The 21,251-nt window shown below is 45.7% G+C and overlaps 1 protein-coding gene across 3 annotated transcripts; it reads left to right on the forward strand.

Annotated features, from left to right (window-relative positions):
* Nucleotides 1-106: 106 nt before the first annotated feature.
* LOC121713435 (kelch-like protein 12) lies at nucleotides 107-21,244 on the forward strand. Of its 3 annotated transcripts, none has more exons than XM_042098018.1 (12): nucleotides 107-614; nucleotides 2,097-2,378; nucleotides 3,959-4,112; nucleotides 7,370-7,587; nucleotides 9,776-9,925; nucleotides 14,561-14,675; nucleotides 14,859-14,965; nucleotides 15,079-15,274; nucleotides 15,813-15,971; nucleotides 17,117-17,215; nucleotides 17,782-17,968; nucleotides 21,077-21,244. In XM_042098018.1, exons 1-12 carry the CDS (start codon nucleotides 606-608, stop codon nucleotides 21,201-21,203), a joined length of 1,803 nt encoding a protein of 600 aa, XP_041953952.1. In that variant the 5' UTR covers nucleotides 107-605; the 3' UTR covers nucleotides 21,204-21,244. The 3 variants fall into 3 exon arrangements, with proteins under 3 accessions (XP_041953952.1, XP_041953953.1, XP_041953951.1); XM_042098019.1 differs by lacking the exon at nucleotides 107-614 and adding an exon at nucleotides 781-1,082; XM_042098017.1 differs by lacking the exon at nucleotides 107-614 and adding an exon at nucleotides 1,508-1,717.
* Nucleotides 21,245-21,251: the final 7 nt, after the last annotated feature.

A 21,251-nucleotide genomic window follows, 5' to 3' on the forward strand; every position in this document is an offset into this window, starting at 1 on the left:
ACGGCCCTTTATGAGTGAGCTGAGAAGTAGCCAGATGAGGCATTACCATACAGGAAAGAGAGGAGCAGGAGAGCAGAGGTGTTGCTCAAGAGGAAAGGAGTAGAGGAGGAGGAGGTGTTGCCCTGAAGGAAAAGGAGAATAGAGGAGGAGGTGCACTAATGATGGACTGTGCTGTGGTTTTGCGTGGGGGGGGCATTCATCAGGTTATTCACTGGCCGGGTAGAGCCATAGATATTAGAAAGCTAGATACCATAATGTCCGTCGAATTATATTAGGAGCCATACGTGAACGCGGCCGCCATTTTGTTGGGGGCAAACACCTAACTTACCTGACCTTACTGTCTATGGGCAACACTTGCTATCAGTGACACCTGTTTCTCCATTGGCCTCCAGTGATCGTTGCCCACAGTGATCGCTATGTACGTACATTCTGGAGCCCAATGCGGTATCTAACTTTCCACTATCTATGGGTGGCGCAGCTAATTGGTGAAATCACCTGTGCTAAGTGCATAGGTAGAACCAATACATGGTTGGACTTTTACTCTCTGAAGCTGGACTTCTCCACCTCTGAGGAAATAGTCCAACATATTGAAGACTTTGCATTTAATGCATGAGGTATTAGTGAAATAAATACTTTATTTCTTTTAACATTCGATAAATAACTTGTCATTCATTCTGAACATTCCATGTTTTCCTTTGGAGTTGTTTGTTTTAGTGACTTTGCAACAATGTTTCTTTTCGATGGGAAGGAACGCCGTGCGCGTTCTTGTCGCAAGCGCGCTGCTGATGACGTTGGTGTGTGTTTTCCTTGAGAGTAGCTCGCTGTGCCTCTGCCAGACTCTCGTGGATGTGTGTTAGCCAAACCAAAGGATACACCTTTTCTGCTATACAAGCGAGAGTTGTACAGAGGTTGACATTTGTTTCTCTCACATCCTGGCAAGCACTAGTAGCTGACTGTCCCTAGTAGTCAGCCTGACCGTCCGACAAACAGCTGCTGAAGTGAAGGGGTCTTGCTGGAATATGAAGCGCCATCGTGGGCAAGAGTAGCACCAAATCCCTGAGCGTCTTCACCGTAATTAGCGGGTGGGTCATCATACTAAAACTACAAGATATGCTGCAGCGATATTGCTCAGCTAATAACACTAGTAGAGTGGACATTTTTACGATTTCATCTGTACACAGTGACTTGTTTAGCTGCATGCGATTTGCTCACAGCCAACTAGCTAGCCAGTTATCCTAGCTAAACATGCTAACTCCAGGCAGTGTTGTTGTAAAGGTAGCATGGTGACGACAGTAGCATAGCACAGGTGGTTAAATGTTAAATATATTTTTGTGGTAGGGGTCACATGTGTGAATATGTCCTTTACACTTATCTACCAAGTCAGGATGTCTGTGCTTTTGCCAGCCCAGTTAGATAACTTCACAGCCTACGCGTGTGTGGTGTGCCTTGCCAGCTAGGACTGCTAGCTTGTGCCCCTAACTGTTGACGTTACTCCAGACACGCACACCGGTGTCGTAGAGCTTCTGGAATAACGACATTGCTACTGTGCGACTCAATATTGCCTTATCCAGAGTATGGACCTTAATCGGAATATGGTGTGCATGTCAACGTAGTCATGAATCTGTCATTCGCGTCTGGTTTCTCTACCAATTCTTCCCTCCGTCTGCAGACAATACGAGTCAAACCACTCCGTGACACAAGCTGCAGTAGTCATGATGTAAGGTTGGCACCGAATTTCAGTTCTGCTGGGTGGGCGGGCGGAACAATAGAACGAACAGACAGGCAAATACTTGTTTGGTGTTTACGTGTCTGGCACTAAGAATGGACTGCCAGTGTTTGATGGTACTTCTTAACACAGCTGTGCGGTAGTGGCTTGGATGTTGTTCCAGGCTGAGCGGTATGGAGAACAAGCAAAGAGGGTGAACACACTATGAGGGTGAAGCTGCTAGCTCTGTTTACTGCTTTGACCCAGATACGCTGAGGCTGAGGCTGACTCAGTCCTGTGTGTGTGTGTGTGGTGCTGTAACAGGGCCGTATGGGACCTGCTGTTGGAGTGTGGTGACTCAGTCATCACAGTGTTTTGCTCCCTCCTGTAGGTGAGCGGAGGCCGGTTCCTCATTGGCTGCTTGGTTCGCTGTTTCCCTCCTGTCCTGCTGAGATCCTCCAGCACCCTGGCGAGCCCACCAGCTATCGCCATGGCGCCCAAAGACATCATGACCAACTCTCATGCCAAGTCTATCCTGAACGCCATGAATTCGCTGCGGAAGAGTAACACGCTGTGTGACATCACGCTGCGCGTCGACAGCGCCGACTTCCCTGCTCACCGCATTGTCCTGGCAGCCTGCAGTGACTACTTCTGTGCCATGTTCACCAGCGAGGTAAGTCCCATGCGCACACACACACACACACACACACTCTCTCATACGCACGCACACACACACACTCTCACACACACACACACTCTCTCTCACACACACACTCTCTCTCACACACACACTCTCTCTCACACACACACTCTCTCTCACACACACACACTCTCTCTCACACACACACTCTCTCTCACACACACACTCTCTCTCTCTCACACACTCTCTCTCTCACACACACACACACTCTCTCTCACACACACACACTCATTCTCTTTCTCAGAGTCTGTTGTTCTCCATCTCCCTTTTTCTCACGGTCAAAATCACTCCTCTCTCCCCCTCTTTCTTTCTCCCTCTCTCTTGCATGCTCTCTCTATCCCCCTCTCACTCCCTCTATGCCTCTCTATACTTTCTTTCCTTTCAGATATACACAAGCAAACCAAATAAATTAAATCAGATGTTGCATCATATGAATCATATCTTGTGCTGGTACAGCAGCCCAGTTTAAATGGGCGCTTCTGCATTCTGATGCCATGGAAGTCTTTGCTGTGGTGCAACCCATCACATTGACTGTATATAAGTATATATACTTTTTTGATCCCGTGAGGGAAATTTGGTCTCTGCATTTAACCCAATCGGTGAATTAGTGAAACACAAACAGCACACAGTGAACACACAGTGAGGTAAAGCACACACTAATCCCGGCGCAGTGAGCTGCCTGCTTCAACGGCGGCGCTCGGGGAGCAGTGAGGGGTTAGGTGCCTTGCTCAAGGGCACTTCAGCTGCGGCCCACTGCTCGGGGCTCAAACCGGCAACCCTCCGGTTACAAGTCCAGAGTGCTAACCAGTGGGCCACGACTGCAGTAGTTCTGAAGAAGCCTCAGTTCTCCTCCCAAAGTGCGTGCCACTCCGACCGTGACCCAGGCTGTGTCTGTGTATGCTGGTTCCTCTGTGACTCACGGTGTGATGGCGCAGTGACTGAAGACACCTGGACAGAGTAAAGCCCTCAGCAGCACACCTGCCCAGAATGAAGCCGCTGCCACTGGAAAACGCTGGGGCCCCTGTGAACATCAACGCTACCGTTTTGGAACAGTAAAGTAGCTACATGGGCCAGATGTCTGCAAATGTGTTGTCTTCCTGCTAATAAACGCCCAGAAGGTCAACATTAAGCCATGTTCTAATCTTGGTGCCAGTCTCTGTCATTGCAGCCTGCAGGATGAGAGCACACTGTGCTCCGCAGGGTCTCCAGCTGCCACTCAGACGTGTGTGAGTGTGTGTGTGTGAGTGTGTGTGAGTGTGTGTGAGTGTGAGACACCATGTGTTTGATGCCATGCCAATAGGGGAGGGTGTGAGCGCCCTGTAAGGACAGAACTGACCACACACCACTAGGGGGTGCTCATGAGCGCTGAGGGTGTCCTGCTGCACACACACACACTCAACACACACACACAGATGCTAGGTTCACTTCAGACCAGGAATTAGTCCAGCCCGTATGTGGCACGGTTGTGGAGCAGTTGGTGTGTGTGAGGGGGTCTTCTCTTCTGAGTTGTGCTGTGTTGTAATGTGCTGTGTGCCTCTGTCCTTTCCCCGCAGCTCTCGGAGAAAGGGAAGTCATTTGTGGACATCCAGGGCCTGACTGCGTCCACCATGGAGATCCTGCTGGACTTTGTGTACACTGAGACCGTACTGGTTACCGTGGAGAATGTGCAGGAGCTCCTGCCTGCAGCCTGTCTTCTGCAGCTGAAAGGTGAAAATACACACACACACACACTCTTCCCTTTGCTTCATCTCTGCTGCAGCTTCAAAGGATAACCACACAAAAACTCACACACATTCATAAATCTTCTCTCTCTCTCTCTCTCTCTCTCTCTCTCTCTCTCTCTCTCTCTCTCTCTCTCTCTCTCTCTCTCTCTCTCTCTCTCTCTCTCTCTCTCTCTCTCTCTCTCTCTCTCTCTCTCCACACACACACTCCCACCCATATTCATAAATAATAATCTCTCCCTTTCTCTCTCTCTCTCACTCACTCACTCACACACACACACACACACACACACCCCTCTGATGCCCTGGCATGTCTGCTGTTATTTCAAAGAGAAAACCACACTCATTCACTCTTAAATATTTGCACATACTCCCCCACTCCTGAGCTGTAGCAGCAGCTTACTGGTTCACACAGACACACATAAAGTTACACATACTCACTTATCAGTGCCTACATACACTTATATCTAAACTTTCAGCCTCCTATTTTAACCACACACACACACACACACACACACACACACACACACACACACACACACTAGAGTGTGGCTACCCGACCCGAGCCCGACGGGTCGGGTCAGGTTCGGACAAAAATTTAGAAATTGTAGTCGGGTTCGGACACATGGGGGCGATATGCATTGGAAGCTTTACATTTAAATTCCTTATTATGTTGGGTAACCAACAGGTCTGCTTTACATGAGGCAAACGTTTGTTTTTTGAGAATAAAGTAAAATGTAAAAAAGACCTAATAGCTTTCTTCCTGTGTGCAAGATTTGTTTATCGTGTTTATCGATTTTAAGATTATTTGCGTTGCATACTGTGGTAAAGACATAGGCTACCGGTAGGCTATAAGGTCGTCTCGTTCAACTGGATGAGGATTTCCTCGAGTTGCCCCAATTAACGTCGATGCTGCATATGGATGACAGTGACAGAGGCACTGTAGTTTCAACGACTGTTGCAGTTCATTTTTAAAACTTTTCGTCAATGGTAAGACAATAATTCTATTTCAATAGGCTATGCTTGCTTGGGCCTCTTGTGTTAATGTGCGCTGTGTGTGACCTGCGTGCGTGCACGCTCATCTAATTCTGTAGACAATTTGTTGTGTGTTCCGTTTAATGGGCTAAAAAGACAGGCTATCCACAAACGTGAACGTTTAATCACTAGCATTAGCCTGGCTAGCGCCACCACTTCTCAATGAGACGTGGTCTGGGAACCAAACGTTCATTTTCTCGTATTTGAAAAAAATGCCCAGATCCGTTTATTGGGTGCCACGGATGTCTATCAAATGCGTCTGTGCATAGCTCATCATCGTCTTGCTTTCCCCCTTGTTCTGTGATTGGTTCCCTATCTCAGGCGAAAATTTGCTCCATGGTCTCCAGGCTGCCTTAGCAGCGTGAATCAAATCGCGCGCAAGGCAGCATGGGAACACCCAGGCTACATTAGCATGGGAATAACTGAGGCATCATCTGCGTCGGGCTCGGGTCGGGTTCGGACATAAAAATGAAAATGCCTGTCGGGTTCGGACGCAACTCTGTCGGACGCGGGCCGGGTTCGGACAGAAATTTGCGGCCCGATCCGCACTCTAACACACACACACACACACACACACACACACACACACACACACACACACACTGAGAGCGGAAGTAGATGTTGCGGCCCATGTGAGGTCTGCTCTGGGCAGATGATCAGATAGGTGGGAGTCTTCTGCAGAGACAGGAAATGGCCCCCCACAGTCAGACCCCTCACTTCCTGTTAGAGTAGCCTTGTGTCTCTGTTCACACCATGGGACCTCCCTCTGTGGGCCTGTAACAGTGTGCCAGGACGATCCGCGAACGAGGACAAGACGAACGTGGGTTCACTTGTACTGTGCCAGAGCATGACTGCACTTATTGATCTGTACCAGAGTTAAGTTGAGATGACTAGAATCTTCGCCTGAGAGCAGCTTTTGTTGCCATAACAACCTACTGAAGAACAATCAAAATCATTCTGTGAGATGTAAATGTTAAACAGACCAGTAGTGTTTATCACGTCTTATCATCCGGAGAGAAGAAATACTCTTTTCTGATTGGCTGGTGGGGTGGCTATTAATTCTGAATAACAGGACACCTATGAAGTAGATCTGGTAAAAAAAGTTTAATCACCGTTCCATATCAATGCTTATGAATGGTTACTGTAACAACCATAGTAGGACGACTGTTGAGCCAGGCTTCGCAACAATGGAATCAACTGTAAACAATCTAACTGTCCATGCTATCGCTGTTATAGGGCCTTGTACAACAAGTCGGCTTCTTTGTAAACGGAACCCCGTGTTTTCTTTGCTTGCTATAAAGGCATGACTATTGCCTATAGTGGCAACACGGTGATAAGCGGGATAACAGCCTTCGAGGTGTCCTGTTATACAGAATTAATGGACTTTGCCAGAGGCTGCGTGCATCGGGGTGTTCTTTGCCTCCGCCCTCATCCATTAATTCGGTATAACAGGACACCTCGGCGTCCGTTATCCCATACATAATTCATGTTCTGTAGTCTGCGATCATGCTAGTGCCTACCGTACCAGATGGTATAGAATGAGTAGCCCTAAAGTAGCACTGTATGTAAAGTCATACTGTATCAGTAACTTCTTTGTAAACAAAGGTTTTACATTTGATCAGAACCGGATCAGAACTGGATCAGGGCCAGGGCTGGGCCACATCAGGGCCAGATGAGGGTCCAGGGCCGGGCCTGTGTCAGTACCCAGTGGGCTAGTGGAGAGGAGCTGAGCTGTAGCCCACTCTTCTACTGTGCAGCTCAGGGGTTGCTAACTAGTGAGAGGGTTGTGTGTGTGTGTGTGTGTGTAGCGTGTCCAGTCGTTAGCTGGTGAGAGGGATGTGTGTGGCGCGTCCAGTCGTTAGCTAGTGAGAGGGATGTGTGTGTGTGTGTAGCGTGTCCAGTCGTTAGCTGGTGAGAGGGATGTGTGTGGCGTGTCCAGTCGTTAGCTAGTGAGAGGGATGTGTGTGTGTGTGTGTGTGTGTGGCGTATCCAGTCAGCTGGTGAGAGGGATGTGTGTGTGTGTGTGTGTGGCGTGTCCAGTCGTTAGCTGGTGAGAGGGATGTGTGTGTGTGGCGTGTCCAGTCGTTAGCTAGTGAGAGGGATGTGTGTGTGTGTGGATTGTCCAGTAGTTAACTAGTGAGGGGGATGTGTGTGGCGTGTCCAGTCGTTAGCTGGTGAGAATCGGCTGACCTCTCTGACCTCTCGCAGGGGTCAAGAGGGCGTGCTGCGACTTCCTGAACAGCCAGCTGGACCCGACGAACTGCCTGGGCATCCGGGATTTTGCAGAGATGCACAACTGCCTGGACCTGATGCAGGCGGCCGAGCTCTTCTCCCAGAAGCACTTCTCCGAGGTGGTGCAGCACGAGGAGTTTATGCTGCTCTGCCAGAACGAGGTGGAGAAACTCATCAAGTGTGACGAGATCCAGGTAACGTGTCTGTGTGTGTGTGTGTGTGTGTGTACACGAGGAGGAGTTCATGCTGTGGAGTAAGTAAAGGGTTAATGGAGGAGGCTGCTGTGTGTGTATATATTAGTGGGAGAGCAGATAGCTAACAAACGTTCAGAAAAAGTCGGTAAAGGGGCTATTTCACACAATTTGAAGGTGCTGAATTCAAATATTTTGTTTACCTAGCTCAATTTTAAGTTTTAGGCTTGCTAATTAGCATAATTAGTCGAGGATCGGAGGCTCTACCACCAACAAGTGATGCAGCTCAATGGCATATAAGAAGAGCACATTATCAAGCTCTAGTATGGAGGCAAGCACACATACCAAATCCAGTGTTACTAGAAGTAAAATGTTTTTTACTTCTCGGTTGTTGCTAACGGTAGATGCAGTTCTGCATTAGGCTTATTCCCGCTATCTAAGTTCATATGTAGCCTAGGCTACTGTAGGATATATCTGAGTTGAAGGTTATCTGTGCAACTTGTTATTGTGATGAAATGCATTAAACCCATACTCACTATGTTAGCAATAAAAATATGCTTGTGTTTTGATTTGAATTTCCGAGTTTATTACATGTTAACTGTAATCATGTTCCCATTAAATATGTTAATAAACTATAGTATGGGTTCTTTAATGCTCAAACATGTATTTAGAGAACACTTTTATTTGGTTTTAGTGATTACTTTTGAAATCAACCCAATTTAGGGAAAAATAAGCAAAAACAATCGCTATTTTATGTTAAAATGCTGATTATGCGGCTTAGAACTCAGAATTGAGCTTGGTAAACAAAATATTCAGAATCAGCATCCTCAAATTAGGTAAGAAAGGTGGTTTACCAACTTTTCCTCAAATTTGCCGTCAGAGGTTCTCTTCTGTGAAGCTGCTCTCCCTCTATATGAGTGTGTGTGTGTGTTCTTTCATCACTGCAGTAATTTGTGGTTTGAGATGAAAATGCTGCCAGTTTAAACTTGTAGATTAATAAATATAATCTAATTTAATCATCTTCCATCTACACACACACACACACACACACACACACACACACACACACCCTCCTGCAAGACCTCCTATGTCCCCAGTGTGTGTATATCACACATAGAAAAATTGTGTTTACTGTCACGCACACACAATCACAGAGTCGGACAAAAAGCACAAAAGCAAGCCAATGATTACTGTGAGACGCACAGAAGCAAGCTAATGATTACTGGAAGAGAGAGCTTATGTCAGTCCACCCCCAGATACCCCCGCTTGTTAGAAGTAGTCACGGATATGGCAGGACCTGTTATCAGCCAACACCATAATCATCATCAGTCTGTCTGATTGTGTACCTGCGTGTGTGTGTATTAAAGTGTGTGTGTGTTGAAGTGTTTGTGTGTTTAAGTGTGTGTGTATGTTTAAGTGTGTGTGTGTATTAAAGTGTGTGTGTGTGTGTGTGTGTTTCTGTGACCTAGGGTGGGAATGTTGAGACAAGAAAGAGCTACAGTAAAGACAGTCAGAGCCAAACATAGCACCAGGTTTACCGTACGTGCGTGTGTGCATCAGTCTGTCTGATTGTGTACCTCCTGTATGTGTATCAGCCTGTGTGTGTGTGTGTGTGTGTGTGTGTGTGTGTGTGTGTGTGTGTGTGGACTCTGAGGAACAAGTGTTTGAGGCTGTAATTAACTGGGTAAACCTGTTGGTGTGTGTGTGTGTTTGTTTGTTTGTTTCTGTGACCTGTGAGGGTGGGAATGTTGAGGCAAAAAGAGCTACAGTAAAGAAAGTCAGAGCCAAATATAGTACCAGGTTTACCGTGCGTGTGTGTGTGTGTGTGTGTGTGTGTGTGTGTGTGTGTGTGTGTGTGTGTGTATCAGTCTGTCTGATTGTGTGCCTCTATGTGTGTGTGGACTCTGAGGAACCAGTGTTTGAGGCTGTGATTAACTGGGTAAACCTGTGTGTGTGTGTGTAGGTGGATTTTGGGGAGCCGTAGTGCTGGGCAGTATACCGGTTCACACCGTATACCGGTGTATATTTTCGTTATGATATGAATTTTTAATATACCGCCATACCGGTGTATTTGATTACACAACGCTTGGAACGCTGCGCCGCGCAGAATAATACCTTAAATTGTTTCTTTAGTTAAGAAAAAACGTTAAGGGATACTGCAGTGTGTGTGTGTGTGTGTGTGTGTGTGTAGGTGGATTCAGAGGAGCCGGTGTTTGAGGCTGTGATTAACTGGGTGAAACACAACCGTAAGGAGAGAGAGCCCTACCTGCCTCACATGCTAGAACACGTCCGAATGCCACTACTCACACCACGCTACATTACCGACGTTATCGACGCTGAGGTAAGACACACACACACACACACACACACACACACTTACGTGCAGACATAGACGCGTTCATGCAAGCAACTGTACACACAAACACACACACACACACACACACACACACACACACACACACATGTACAACTCCAAAACGAAAAGTTGGGATGTGTAAAATGCTAATAAAAACAGAATGATAATATACAAGTCTCGTAAACCCATATTTAGCAGCAAAAAGGACGTAGACAACGTATTGAATGTTGAAAATGAAAAAGTGGACTATTTCATGGAAAATATATGTTAATTTTGAATTTGATGCCAGCAACATGTTTCAAAAGTTGGAATGGTAGCATGTTTTACCACTGTGCTGCTTCACCTCTTCCTTTATGCACAGAATCAGACTGAAGAACTTTTATGCACAGTTCGTCAGACTGAAGAACTGTCTCTCTGACACTGTGATCTGCAGCACCGGAGCGCCACAGGGAACTGTGCTCTCTCCAGTCCTGTTCACCCTGTACACATCTGACTTTTGCTACAACACCGAGTCATGCCACATGCAGAAGTTTTCTGATGATACTGCAATTGTGGCGTGTATCAGGAACGGGCAGGAGGAGTACAGGAGCCTGGTGGAGGACTTTGTGCAATGGTGCAAACTCAATCATCTTCAACTTAACACTTCAAAGACCAAGGAGATGGTGGTGGATTTCCGCAGGTCTAAGCCCACTCTGCTACCAGTCCACATTGATTGGGTCAATGTGGAGGTGGTTAGCACCTACAAGTATCTGGGTCTCCACCTGGACAATAAACTGGACTGGTCAGCCAACACTGATGCACTCTACAAGAAAGGGCAGAGCAGGCTGTACTTCCTGAGGAGGCTGCGGTCCTTCAATGTGTGCAGTAAGCTCCTCAGGATGTTCTACCAGTCTGTTGTTGCCAGCGTCCTCTTCTATGCAGTAGTATGCTGGGGAGGAAGCACAAGGAAGAAGGATGTGGGGCGAATTGACAGGCTGGTAAGGAAAGCTGGCTCTGTGGTGGGAGCTGAACTGGAGTGCATCACTTCACTATCTGACAAAAGGACCCTGAACAAACTGATCAACATCTTGGACAATGAGTGTCACCCACTCCACAGCACTATTGTTAAGCAGAAGAGCCTGATCAGCTGGAGACTTCGCTCACTGCCTGTTCAATGCCTCACTTAAGGGAAGAGGAGAGATAGACTTCTCTGCATAGTCTGTCTGCCTCTTCACCCCCTCCATGTTTGGTACGGTCTGTCCACTAGCCACTTGTACCACTGTCTTTATGCCTCACCGTTTGCGTGCACATTAGCACATATGCATAACCCCCCCCTCCATGCCACAGCCGAACTGTGGCCACACTTATACATTTTCTTAAATAGTTAAATATATAGATATATAGACTTTACTTTATTTCTGCATTGTTGCACTGTTGACTTACTCATTTGCACTATCACCATGACCACTATCACCATTGCACTACCACCATGACACTCATTCACACAGAGCACCTTACCATACCTTACTATGCACAGAGAATCACAGGCTCAGTCCCTGCCTCAGTCATTGCAAGCGCCTCTGATTTATTAATCACCACTATGTGGATACTGTTTTTAGAATTGATTTAGATTAAGTGTTAGTATAATTTGTATTTTTGTAATTTGTATTTTAGTATATTTTTATATGTTGTATTAAGTGTTAGTATAATTTGTATTTTAGTATATTTAGCATATTCTTTATCTTCTACTGTCCTTACTGCTTAGTTGTGATTTTATATTATATACTTTAATTACTCTTTCTGCTGTTAAAGAATGTGTTTGTGTTGTATGTATGCTGCTGCTGAGACCTTGAATTTCCCCTGGGGATCAATAAAGTATCTATCTATCTATCTATCTATCTATCTATCTATCTATCTATCTATCTATCTATCTATCTTTAACAAAATTATGTTTAGGATCTGAGGAGACCAGTTGCTAGAGTTTTGAGAGTGAAATGTTGTCCCATTACTCCCCAATACACGATTTCAGTTGCTCAACAGTATGGAGTTTTCTTAGTCATGTTTTTCATTCTGTTATGCCCCTAATTTGACAAATCTGGACTGCAGATAGGCCATTTTAGCACCTGGACTTTTCATCTATGGAGAAATGCTGTTTAAATATGTGCAGAATTCATGTCATGGCATTGGTTTCCTGAAATATTCAAAGTCTTCCCTGGAAAAGACATTGCCTGAATGGCAGTATATGTTGCTCAAAACCTGTATACATCATTCAGAATTGATTGTGCTTTGCCAAATGTACAATATGCCCATGCTGTAGGCACTAATGCTACTCCACAGTCACAGATGTTGGGTTTTTGGACTAAGCACTAAAACAAGTTGGATAGGTTGGATACTTGGATAGGTCCTCTCCTCTTTAGCCCAGATGAGTCCATGATTTCCAAAAAGAATGCCAAATTTTGATTGGTCTAACCACAGGAACTTTTTTTCATGTTACCTCAGTCCATTTTAAACAAGCTTAGGTCCAAAAGACAACAGCCATCCAATTTGTTTTTTAGCTCTTTCTCTTGTTTGGAAAGATTTCTTTGGATTCTCTGAATATTTTACCGTAATAATATTATGTCCTGTAGATGACGAACTCCCTAAATACTTCACAATTGCATCTTAAGAAGCATTAAAATTACATTGTTTCATCATTGTGCACACAAGTTTACTCAGAGTGATAAATACCCCTACATCTTTACTTCTAATAGACCCTGCCTCTCTGGGATGCTCTTTTTCATACCCAATCGTGTTGCCAGTTACCCTAATTAGTTGTGAAATATTCCTCCTTTTGTTTTATTTATCATTACACAACTTTTTCAGCATTTTGTTACTCCTATCCCAAATTTTTTGAAACATGTTGCTGGTATGAAATTCAAAATTAACATGTATTTCCATTTTCAACATTTGATATGTTGTCTGTGTCCTTTTTGCAACTAAATAAGAGATTTGCAGATTATTACATTCTGTTTTTATTCACATTTTAAACAACATCCCAACTTTTGCTGTTTTGGGGTTGTATGTGCAGACATACAGACACATTCATGCAAGCAGCTATACACACACATACACACATACAGACATACAGACGCGTCCATGAAGCAACTATACACACACACACACACTTACATGCAACTGTACACACACACACTTACAGTACATGCAACTGTACAAACACACACACACACACTCTCACACCCAGGCAGATGCATCCATGCAAGCAACTATATACACACATACATTTACATGCAACTGCGAACACACACACACGCACACTTACAGTACATGCAACTGTACAAACACACACACACACACACACTTACAGTACATGCAACTGTACAAACACACACACACACACTCTCACACCCAGGCAGATGCATCCATGCAAGCAACTATATACACACACAAACACACATACATTTACATGCAACTGCAAACACACACACACACACACACACATTTACATGCAACTGTACACACACACACATTTACATGCAACTGTACACACACACACACACACACACACACACACACACACACACACATACACACACACACATACAGACGCGTCCATGAAGCAACTATATACACACACACACACACACTTACATGCAACTGTACACACACACACACACTTACAGTACATGCAACTGTACACACACACACTTACAGTACATGCAACTGTACAAACACACACACACACTCTCACACCCAGGCAGATGCATCCATGCAAGCAACTATATACACACACAAACACACATACATTTACATGCAACTGCAAACACACACACACGCACACTTACAGTACATGCAACTGTACAAACACACACACACACACACACACTTAAAGTACATGCAACTGTACAAACACACACACACACTCTCACACCCAGGCAGATGCATCCATGCAAGCAACTATATACACACACAAACACACATACATTTACATGCAACTGCAAACACACACACACACACACACACACACATTTACATGCAACTGTACACACACACACATTTACATGCAACTGTACACACACACACACACACATTTACATGCAACTGTACACACACACACACACACACACATTTACATGCAACTGTACACACACACATTTACATGCAACTGTACACACACACATTTACATGCAACTGTACACACACGCTCATGTACATGCAGACATACAGACTCATTCATGCAAGCAACTATATACACACACACACACACACACACACACACACACACACACACACGTGCAGACAAACAGACATGTTCATGCAAGCAACTGCACACACACACAAACACACACACACACACACCACCAATCTGGCACACAAACACACACAGTGCTGCCGGCAGACACACACACACACACAAACACACACACACACAAACACACACGAGTTGAGGCTAATGCCTGACGCATAAATGACCTTAGCAGATCAAGATCAAGCTTGAGCAGCACTCTTAATGATGTGAGTTGTCCACACCCACATAATCATTTTACAGGAACCTGCTCACATTGGTTTTGCTCACATACACTTAATGATTCTTTTTACTGTGTGTAACATCATGTTCTGTGTGTGTGTCTGTGTGTGTTTTAGCCCCTGATTCGCTGCAGTCTGCCTTGTAGAGATTTGGTCGACGAAGCCAAGAAGTTCCACCTGCGTCCTGAGTTAAGAAGCGAGATGCAGGGACCCCGCACACAGGCACGCCTAGGTCAGACTACTCACCTTTAACTCGTACTTGTACGCCTAGACCAGACTGCTCATACTATGTAGCCTGTGTTCTCCCTCTAGACCAGACTGCCTGTGTTCCCCCTCTAGACCAGACTGCCTGTGTTCCCCCTCTAGACCAGACTGCTTATACTATGTGACCCGTGTTCCCCCTCTCTGGCTGTAGGGGCTAAAGAAGTGCTGCTGGTGATTGGAGGCTTTGGCAGTCAGCAGTCCCCCATAGACGTGGTGGAGAAGTACGACCCCAAGACACAGGAGTGGAGCTTCCTGCCTGTGAGTCTCTCTCACATACACACTCACACACACACACACACACACACACACTTCAGTGCCAATGTGACTGCCTCTGTTCCTCACACACGCACACTTTCTCACCCATGTGTCAGAATATCGCCCGGAAGCGGCGCTATGTGGCGACTGTTGCCCTTAACGACCGCGTGTACGTGATCGGCGGGTATGACGGCCGCTCGCGGCTCAGCTCAGTGGAGTGTCTGGACTACACGGCGGACGAGGACGGCGTCTGGTACACCGTGGCAACCATGAACGTGCGCCGCGGCCTGGCGGGGGCCACCACCCTCGGAGGTGAAGGGGGTGGAGAGGCGGGGTCAGAGTGGGCATTACTTGGAACTTACCCAGGAAGACTATGAGCTGATCGAGGAACAGCAGGAGCTAACTGGTTAGATTGGAAACTAAAGCTGTCTGGGAAGTAGTTTATTAGGTGGGAAGTGTAGTTTATTGGGTGGGAACTAAACTGGAAGCATTGCATGAGCTGGAGAGACTCTTGTAGCTGGTCTAGACTGGGAACTCTACTGGGTGGGAAGTGTAGTTTATTGGGTGGGAAGTGTAGTTTATTGGGTGGGAAGTATAGTTTATTGGAAGTGTAGTTTATTGGGTGGGAAGTGTAGCTTATTGAGTGAGAACAGGGCTTCCTGCTTGGCAGCAACGATCATCTTAGACTAGTCAAAACTTACATAGGAAAAAAGAGAACAAATGTTTGTATGAATGTTATGCAATATCACTGCTACACAACACATAGTGATTTTCTGTCTGTCTGTCTGTCCTATTTATCTCTCTACCTGTGTGTGTGTGTGTGTGTGTGTGATCTGTGATCTGTCCCCAGACATGATCTACGTGGCAGGGGGGTTTGACGGCAGTCGGAGACACACCAGCATGGAACGTTACGACCCCAACATCGACCAGTGGAGCATGCTTGGAGATATGCAGACGGCCAGGGAGGGCGCCGGACTAGTGGTGGCCAGCGGCCTCATCTACTGTCTCGGTATGAGCGCTGGACACTCTCTCACACACACACACACACATACACACATACACACACACACACACACACACACACACACACACTCACATACACACTCAAATACACACTCACATACACATACACACACACACACACACACACTCACATACACACTCGCACACACACACACTCACACACTCACACACACACACACTCACACACACACTCACACACACACTCACACACACACTCACACACACAGGGAGGGAGTCAGACTAGTGGTGGCCAGTGGCCTCATCTACTGTCTCGGTATGAGCGCTGGACACTCGCACACATACACACACATACACACTCACACACACAGGGAGGGAGTCAGACTAGTGGTGGCCAGCGGCCTCATCTACTGTCTCTGTATGAGCGCTGGACACACACACACACACACACACACACACATACACACTCACATACACATACATAGGGAGGGCGCCAGACTGGTGGTGGTTATCAAGGATGTGATTCTATCCGATTAATGCCGGATTTTCCGTCTGACCCATGTGAATCATGCAAATCCGGACAGTTGCCCACTTTGAGCAGTAGGTCAGGGTGTTTCTGAACAGACCGTGCTGATAGAAAATGTTTATGTTTTAATGGCTGACCAAAAAGCTATCTGTCAATGCCTGATCACTCACACCCAGGGTGATGAGAAATGGATTTCTGGTGGAAGGGGCGGAAGCACATTCTAACCTCCTATCCTCCCGTGCTGGACAGGACAGCATCGTGTGTGTCTAAAGGTCAATGAAGTCAAGTTCAAGGGACATGATATGAGCAGAGCGAACGTGGGACTCTAGTAATATGCCCATAACGTGGGACTCCAGTAGTGTGCCCATAATGTGCCCATAGTCTTGAATTTCCCCTGGGGATCAGTAAAGTATTTATCTATCTATCTATCTATCTAATGTGGGACTCCAGTAGTGTGCCCATAATGTGGGACTCCAGTAGTGTGCCCATAATGTGAGACTCCAGTAGTGTGCCCATAATGGGACTGTGCCTGTTACTGTGTGTGCATGTGGATACAACTGGCTGTGTGTGTGTTTGTGTATGTGTATGTGTATGTGTGTGTGTGTGTGTGTAAGTAAATACATGTGTGCCTGTTGCTGTGTGTGCAGGTGGATATGATGGGCTGAACATTCTGAACTCGGTGGAGCGCTACGACCCCCACACCGGACACTGGACCAGCGTCACACCCATGTCTGCCAAGCGCTCAGGTAGTGTGTGTGCGTGTGTGTGTGTGTGTGTGTGCGTGTGTGTGTGTGTGTGTTCCACACTGGCCACTGGACCAGCACAACACCCAGGTCTGCCAAGTGCTCGGGTAGACTGTGTGTGTGCATGCCATAGATCTGCTGAATGACCACATCTACATGTGTGTGTATGTATGTGTGTGCTCATATGCGTGTGTGTGTTTGTGTGCTCATCTGCGTGTGTGTGTGTGCTCATATGCGTGTGTGTGTGTGTGCTCATATGCGTATGTGTGTGTGCTCACTCATATGCGTGTGTGTGTGTGTGCTCATATGCGTGTGTGTGTGTGTGTGTGTGTGCTCATATGCGTATGTGTGTGTGCTCGCTCATATGCGTGTGTGTGTGTGTGTGCTCGTATGTGTGTGTGTGTGTGTGCTCATATGCGTGTGTGTGTGTGTGTGTGTGTGTGTGTGTGTGTGTTCAACTGTGTGTGTGCTCATATGCGTGTGTGTGTGTGGCCACGAGTGCGGGAGTAGCCCTGCTGAATGACCACATCTACGTGGTGGGTAAGCTATTTGTGTGTGTGTGTGTGCAGGTGCGGGCGTAGCGCTGTTGAATGACCACATCTATGTGGTGGGTGGCTTTGACGGGACGTCCCACCTGTCGTCCGTGGAGGTGTACAACATCCGCACCGACTACTGGACCACCGTGGCGCCCATGACAACGCCGCGCTGCTACGTGGGGGCCACCGTCCTCAGAGGGAGACTCTACGCCATCGCAGGGTAACACACACACACACACACACACACACAGATATATGCATACACACAGATATATACACACGCATGCACACACGCATGCACACAGATATATACACACACACGCACACACACACACAGATATATGCATACACACAGATATATACACACAGATACACACAGATCAGTGTTGCGCGGTCTGCCCGAAATTAAGCGGTTGCCCGCAGATGACCGCGGTCACCCGCGGTTATGAGTCATAAAGAAAATATTTGAATGATATTCGGGTCATTTGCGGGCGGGTCAGTTAAAATTAATTAAATATATATTTTCTACAAATAGGCCTAGGCCTACTTAAAATATCACAAGAAGGCTGGCATCAATACAGTAAAGCATCAATAGGCCTACAGTAAAGTCAACAGTAAAGAAGCTGAAGACGCGAGTTAAAAATAATAGACACCCCTTCAGGAAAAGCGATATAGGCTATGGGAAATTTTGGGAAAGTTCTTAAAGAAGATGACAGTAAGTTATGGTCTATGTAGGCCTGCTTCTTGCGAAGCCATTTAAAAGTATGACAGCCAAAACGGGCAGCCTGCAGGAATAAATGTTATGGCACAGACTACACATCCTATGTATAGGTTCGCGCATGCATAAAAGTTACAGTTTGTTGTGTTTGTGACTTTAAACAGTGGATGTGCTTTTGTAAAGCTTTGTGCTTCATTCAGCATTATAAACCAGTTCTTACGCTAACGTTTTGACCAGCAATGTATCTCTCTAGCCTACCTTGCCTCACCATTTCTGTTTTCGAAAGAAAGATGTATGTCCATGGCCTTCAAATCTTATCCTAGTGTTCTAATCCTTGGTGGTTGCGTGCGTGCTTGCGCTCTTATTCTCATTCTCTCTCCATACGCAAACATTATGTTCTGCATGCCTAAATAAATTAGTTTGTTTTACAAGAAATGGCCTACTGTCACACTGCATGCAGACTATAACCAAAAGCACACATTTTGTAAATAAGCGGGTCGGATCGCGGGTCGGGTATAATTTTGTCCTAATTAATATTCGCGGTCCGAGTTGCGGTCGGGTTGATTAAAATATCGGGCGACCGCGGGCCGCTTGTGACCAAACCCGCGCAACACTGACACATATATATATATATATATATATATATATATATATATATATATATATATATATGGACTCCGCGGTTAAACCGCTGATCGGGCGGATGACTTGAATAAATATAATATTTTAATTAAATTCGGGCAGGTGGCGGTTGAACCAATCAAATGAAAAAAAATATAGCCTATACATTGTTAAATTGTGTTACCTACATCCGAAAAAAAACGAGCACACTTTGAAATAGTCAAATTTTCCTCAGGCAGTAATTTGGCCTAGTTGCTTCTATGCATGCTGCTTTGTTTAGGCCTAGGCTACTATCAGAGATGTGTTGCGGAATTGCGGTGTATTCCGATGTTTCACTGAGCAACCCCTCTCACGCACGCACACACACACACACTAAAGGTAACAAAAAGTGTAAATTAAGTAGCCTATCGTAGCCTACCAGCATTTTTTCCTATTCAGTGTGCAATAAGAAAGTAGAATAGGCTACAGTGCAAGTTGACCGATGATTCATCTCCCATGTCGGGTCTCGTTGCAGAGCCTTGGTAGGCCACTAAGCAAATCTGCAACCTATGAGCCCAGCTGTCAGTATTGGAGGAGGCCTAAACATCTCATAGATGAGACTGCCTGGGTTATTTTGTTTCAATATTATATATAAAACACATAGTCATTGTAGCCTACCATTCAGGGAATAGGCATTTAAAAGAGAGACCGATTATGGAGTGATATGACTCAGAAATTACATCGGGCAATGGCAGTGCGAGATGTTCAGAACGTAAGAGTTAAAACTTCTACAAGCTCAGTAACATCCACAGTGGAAAAAAGAAGGTAAGAAAAATAGTGGGAAAACGTAGATGTGTAAGGCAAGCAAGCAAGTTTGGCGGTTGTTACTAAAAATGTGAACATGCACGTTGCACTGTTGTGCGGTGGACTTTCGGAATGAGTAGAGTCTGCGTTTCTTTAATATCGAGGTGCCATAGTTTGTCCAATCGGCCTGCTGGTATAAAATGAATTGCGCTGTCTGTCTGAAAAAGACGCGCTCTCTTCCCATGCAGTCAAAATGAATGGGAGTCTTCAGAGCAGGCTTGTCATAGTGTCACCCTGACATGACAGTGCGTAAAGTAGCGTATAATGTGAATGACTTGTTATTTTATTAAGGATTTCTTTCTTTTTGCAAAAATTACAGTACAATAGGCATTAATTACAATAGGCATTAATTAGTAGGCTAAATAGCAGCATGTTGAAAATATGTGCCAAATTGCGTTTTTTATTACAATGATAAAATTGTAGGCTACAGGCAGATGTGTGTTTTATTTGGAGACTTTTTTGTGAGACAGAGACTGAGTTTGCTGCTGATATTCTGGGGATAGGCTACAACATAGCCAATGTAGGACTTTAGCCTTTTAATATATTTGCTGCATTGGATCAGTCTTTGTAGAACAGGCAAGAGCTTTCTAGCCTCACGTCAGCAGCGCCGCATCACCCATATATATTAAAACAACCAGCGGATGGCGGGCGGGTGCGGTTTTGAAAATTGGTCAAAAAACGTTGATGCGGATGGATGATAAGTTTTGTTATGCAGTTACAGTTGAAATAATAGCCCATCCGCGCATCTCTAACGCACGCACGCACGCACACACACAGATACACTCAGATATATATATATATATATATATATATATATATATATATATATATATATATAATATACACACACACACACTTTCCACACTTTCATAGATGCACTCTGCTCCTCTTTCTCACACACACATAATATGTGCTCAGTACGTCTCAAAAACACAAATCAAATCATGCACGCCATCGTTCATGTGCTCTCTATCTCTCTTTCTCTCTCTCTCTCACGCACACACACACACACACACACACTCACAAAGACATGCTCAGTTATGTGTCCCGTGGGTAGCTGCAGGAGCAAATGTATTATGGTCACTGAGCTTTCTTTATACCCCTTATCTGAATGACTAATATACACTGTGTGTGTGTGTGTCTCAGCTATGACGGAAACTCGCTCCTGAGCAGCATCGAATGCTACGACCCGGTGATTGACAGCTGGGAGGTGGTGACTTCCATGGCCACGCAGCGATGTGATGCAGGAGTGTGTGTTCTCCGAGAGAAATGACCCTTGACCCCTCGTTGAAGACCACTCCTAGAGGAGGGGACGGCCGGG

This window comes from Alosa sapidissima, chromosome 7 (genome assembly GCF_018492685.1).
Source record: "Alosa sapidissima isolate fAloSap1 chromosome 7, fAloSap1.pri, whole genome shotgun sequence".
NCBI lineage: Eukaryota > Metazoa > Chordata > Actinopteri > Clupeiformes > Clupeidae > Alosa > Alosa sapidissima.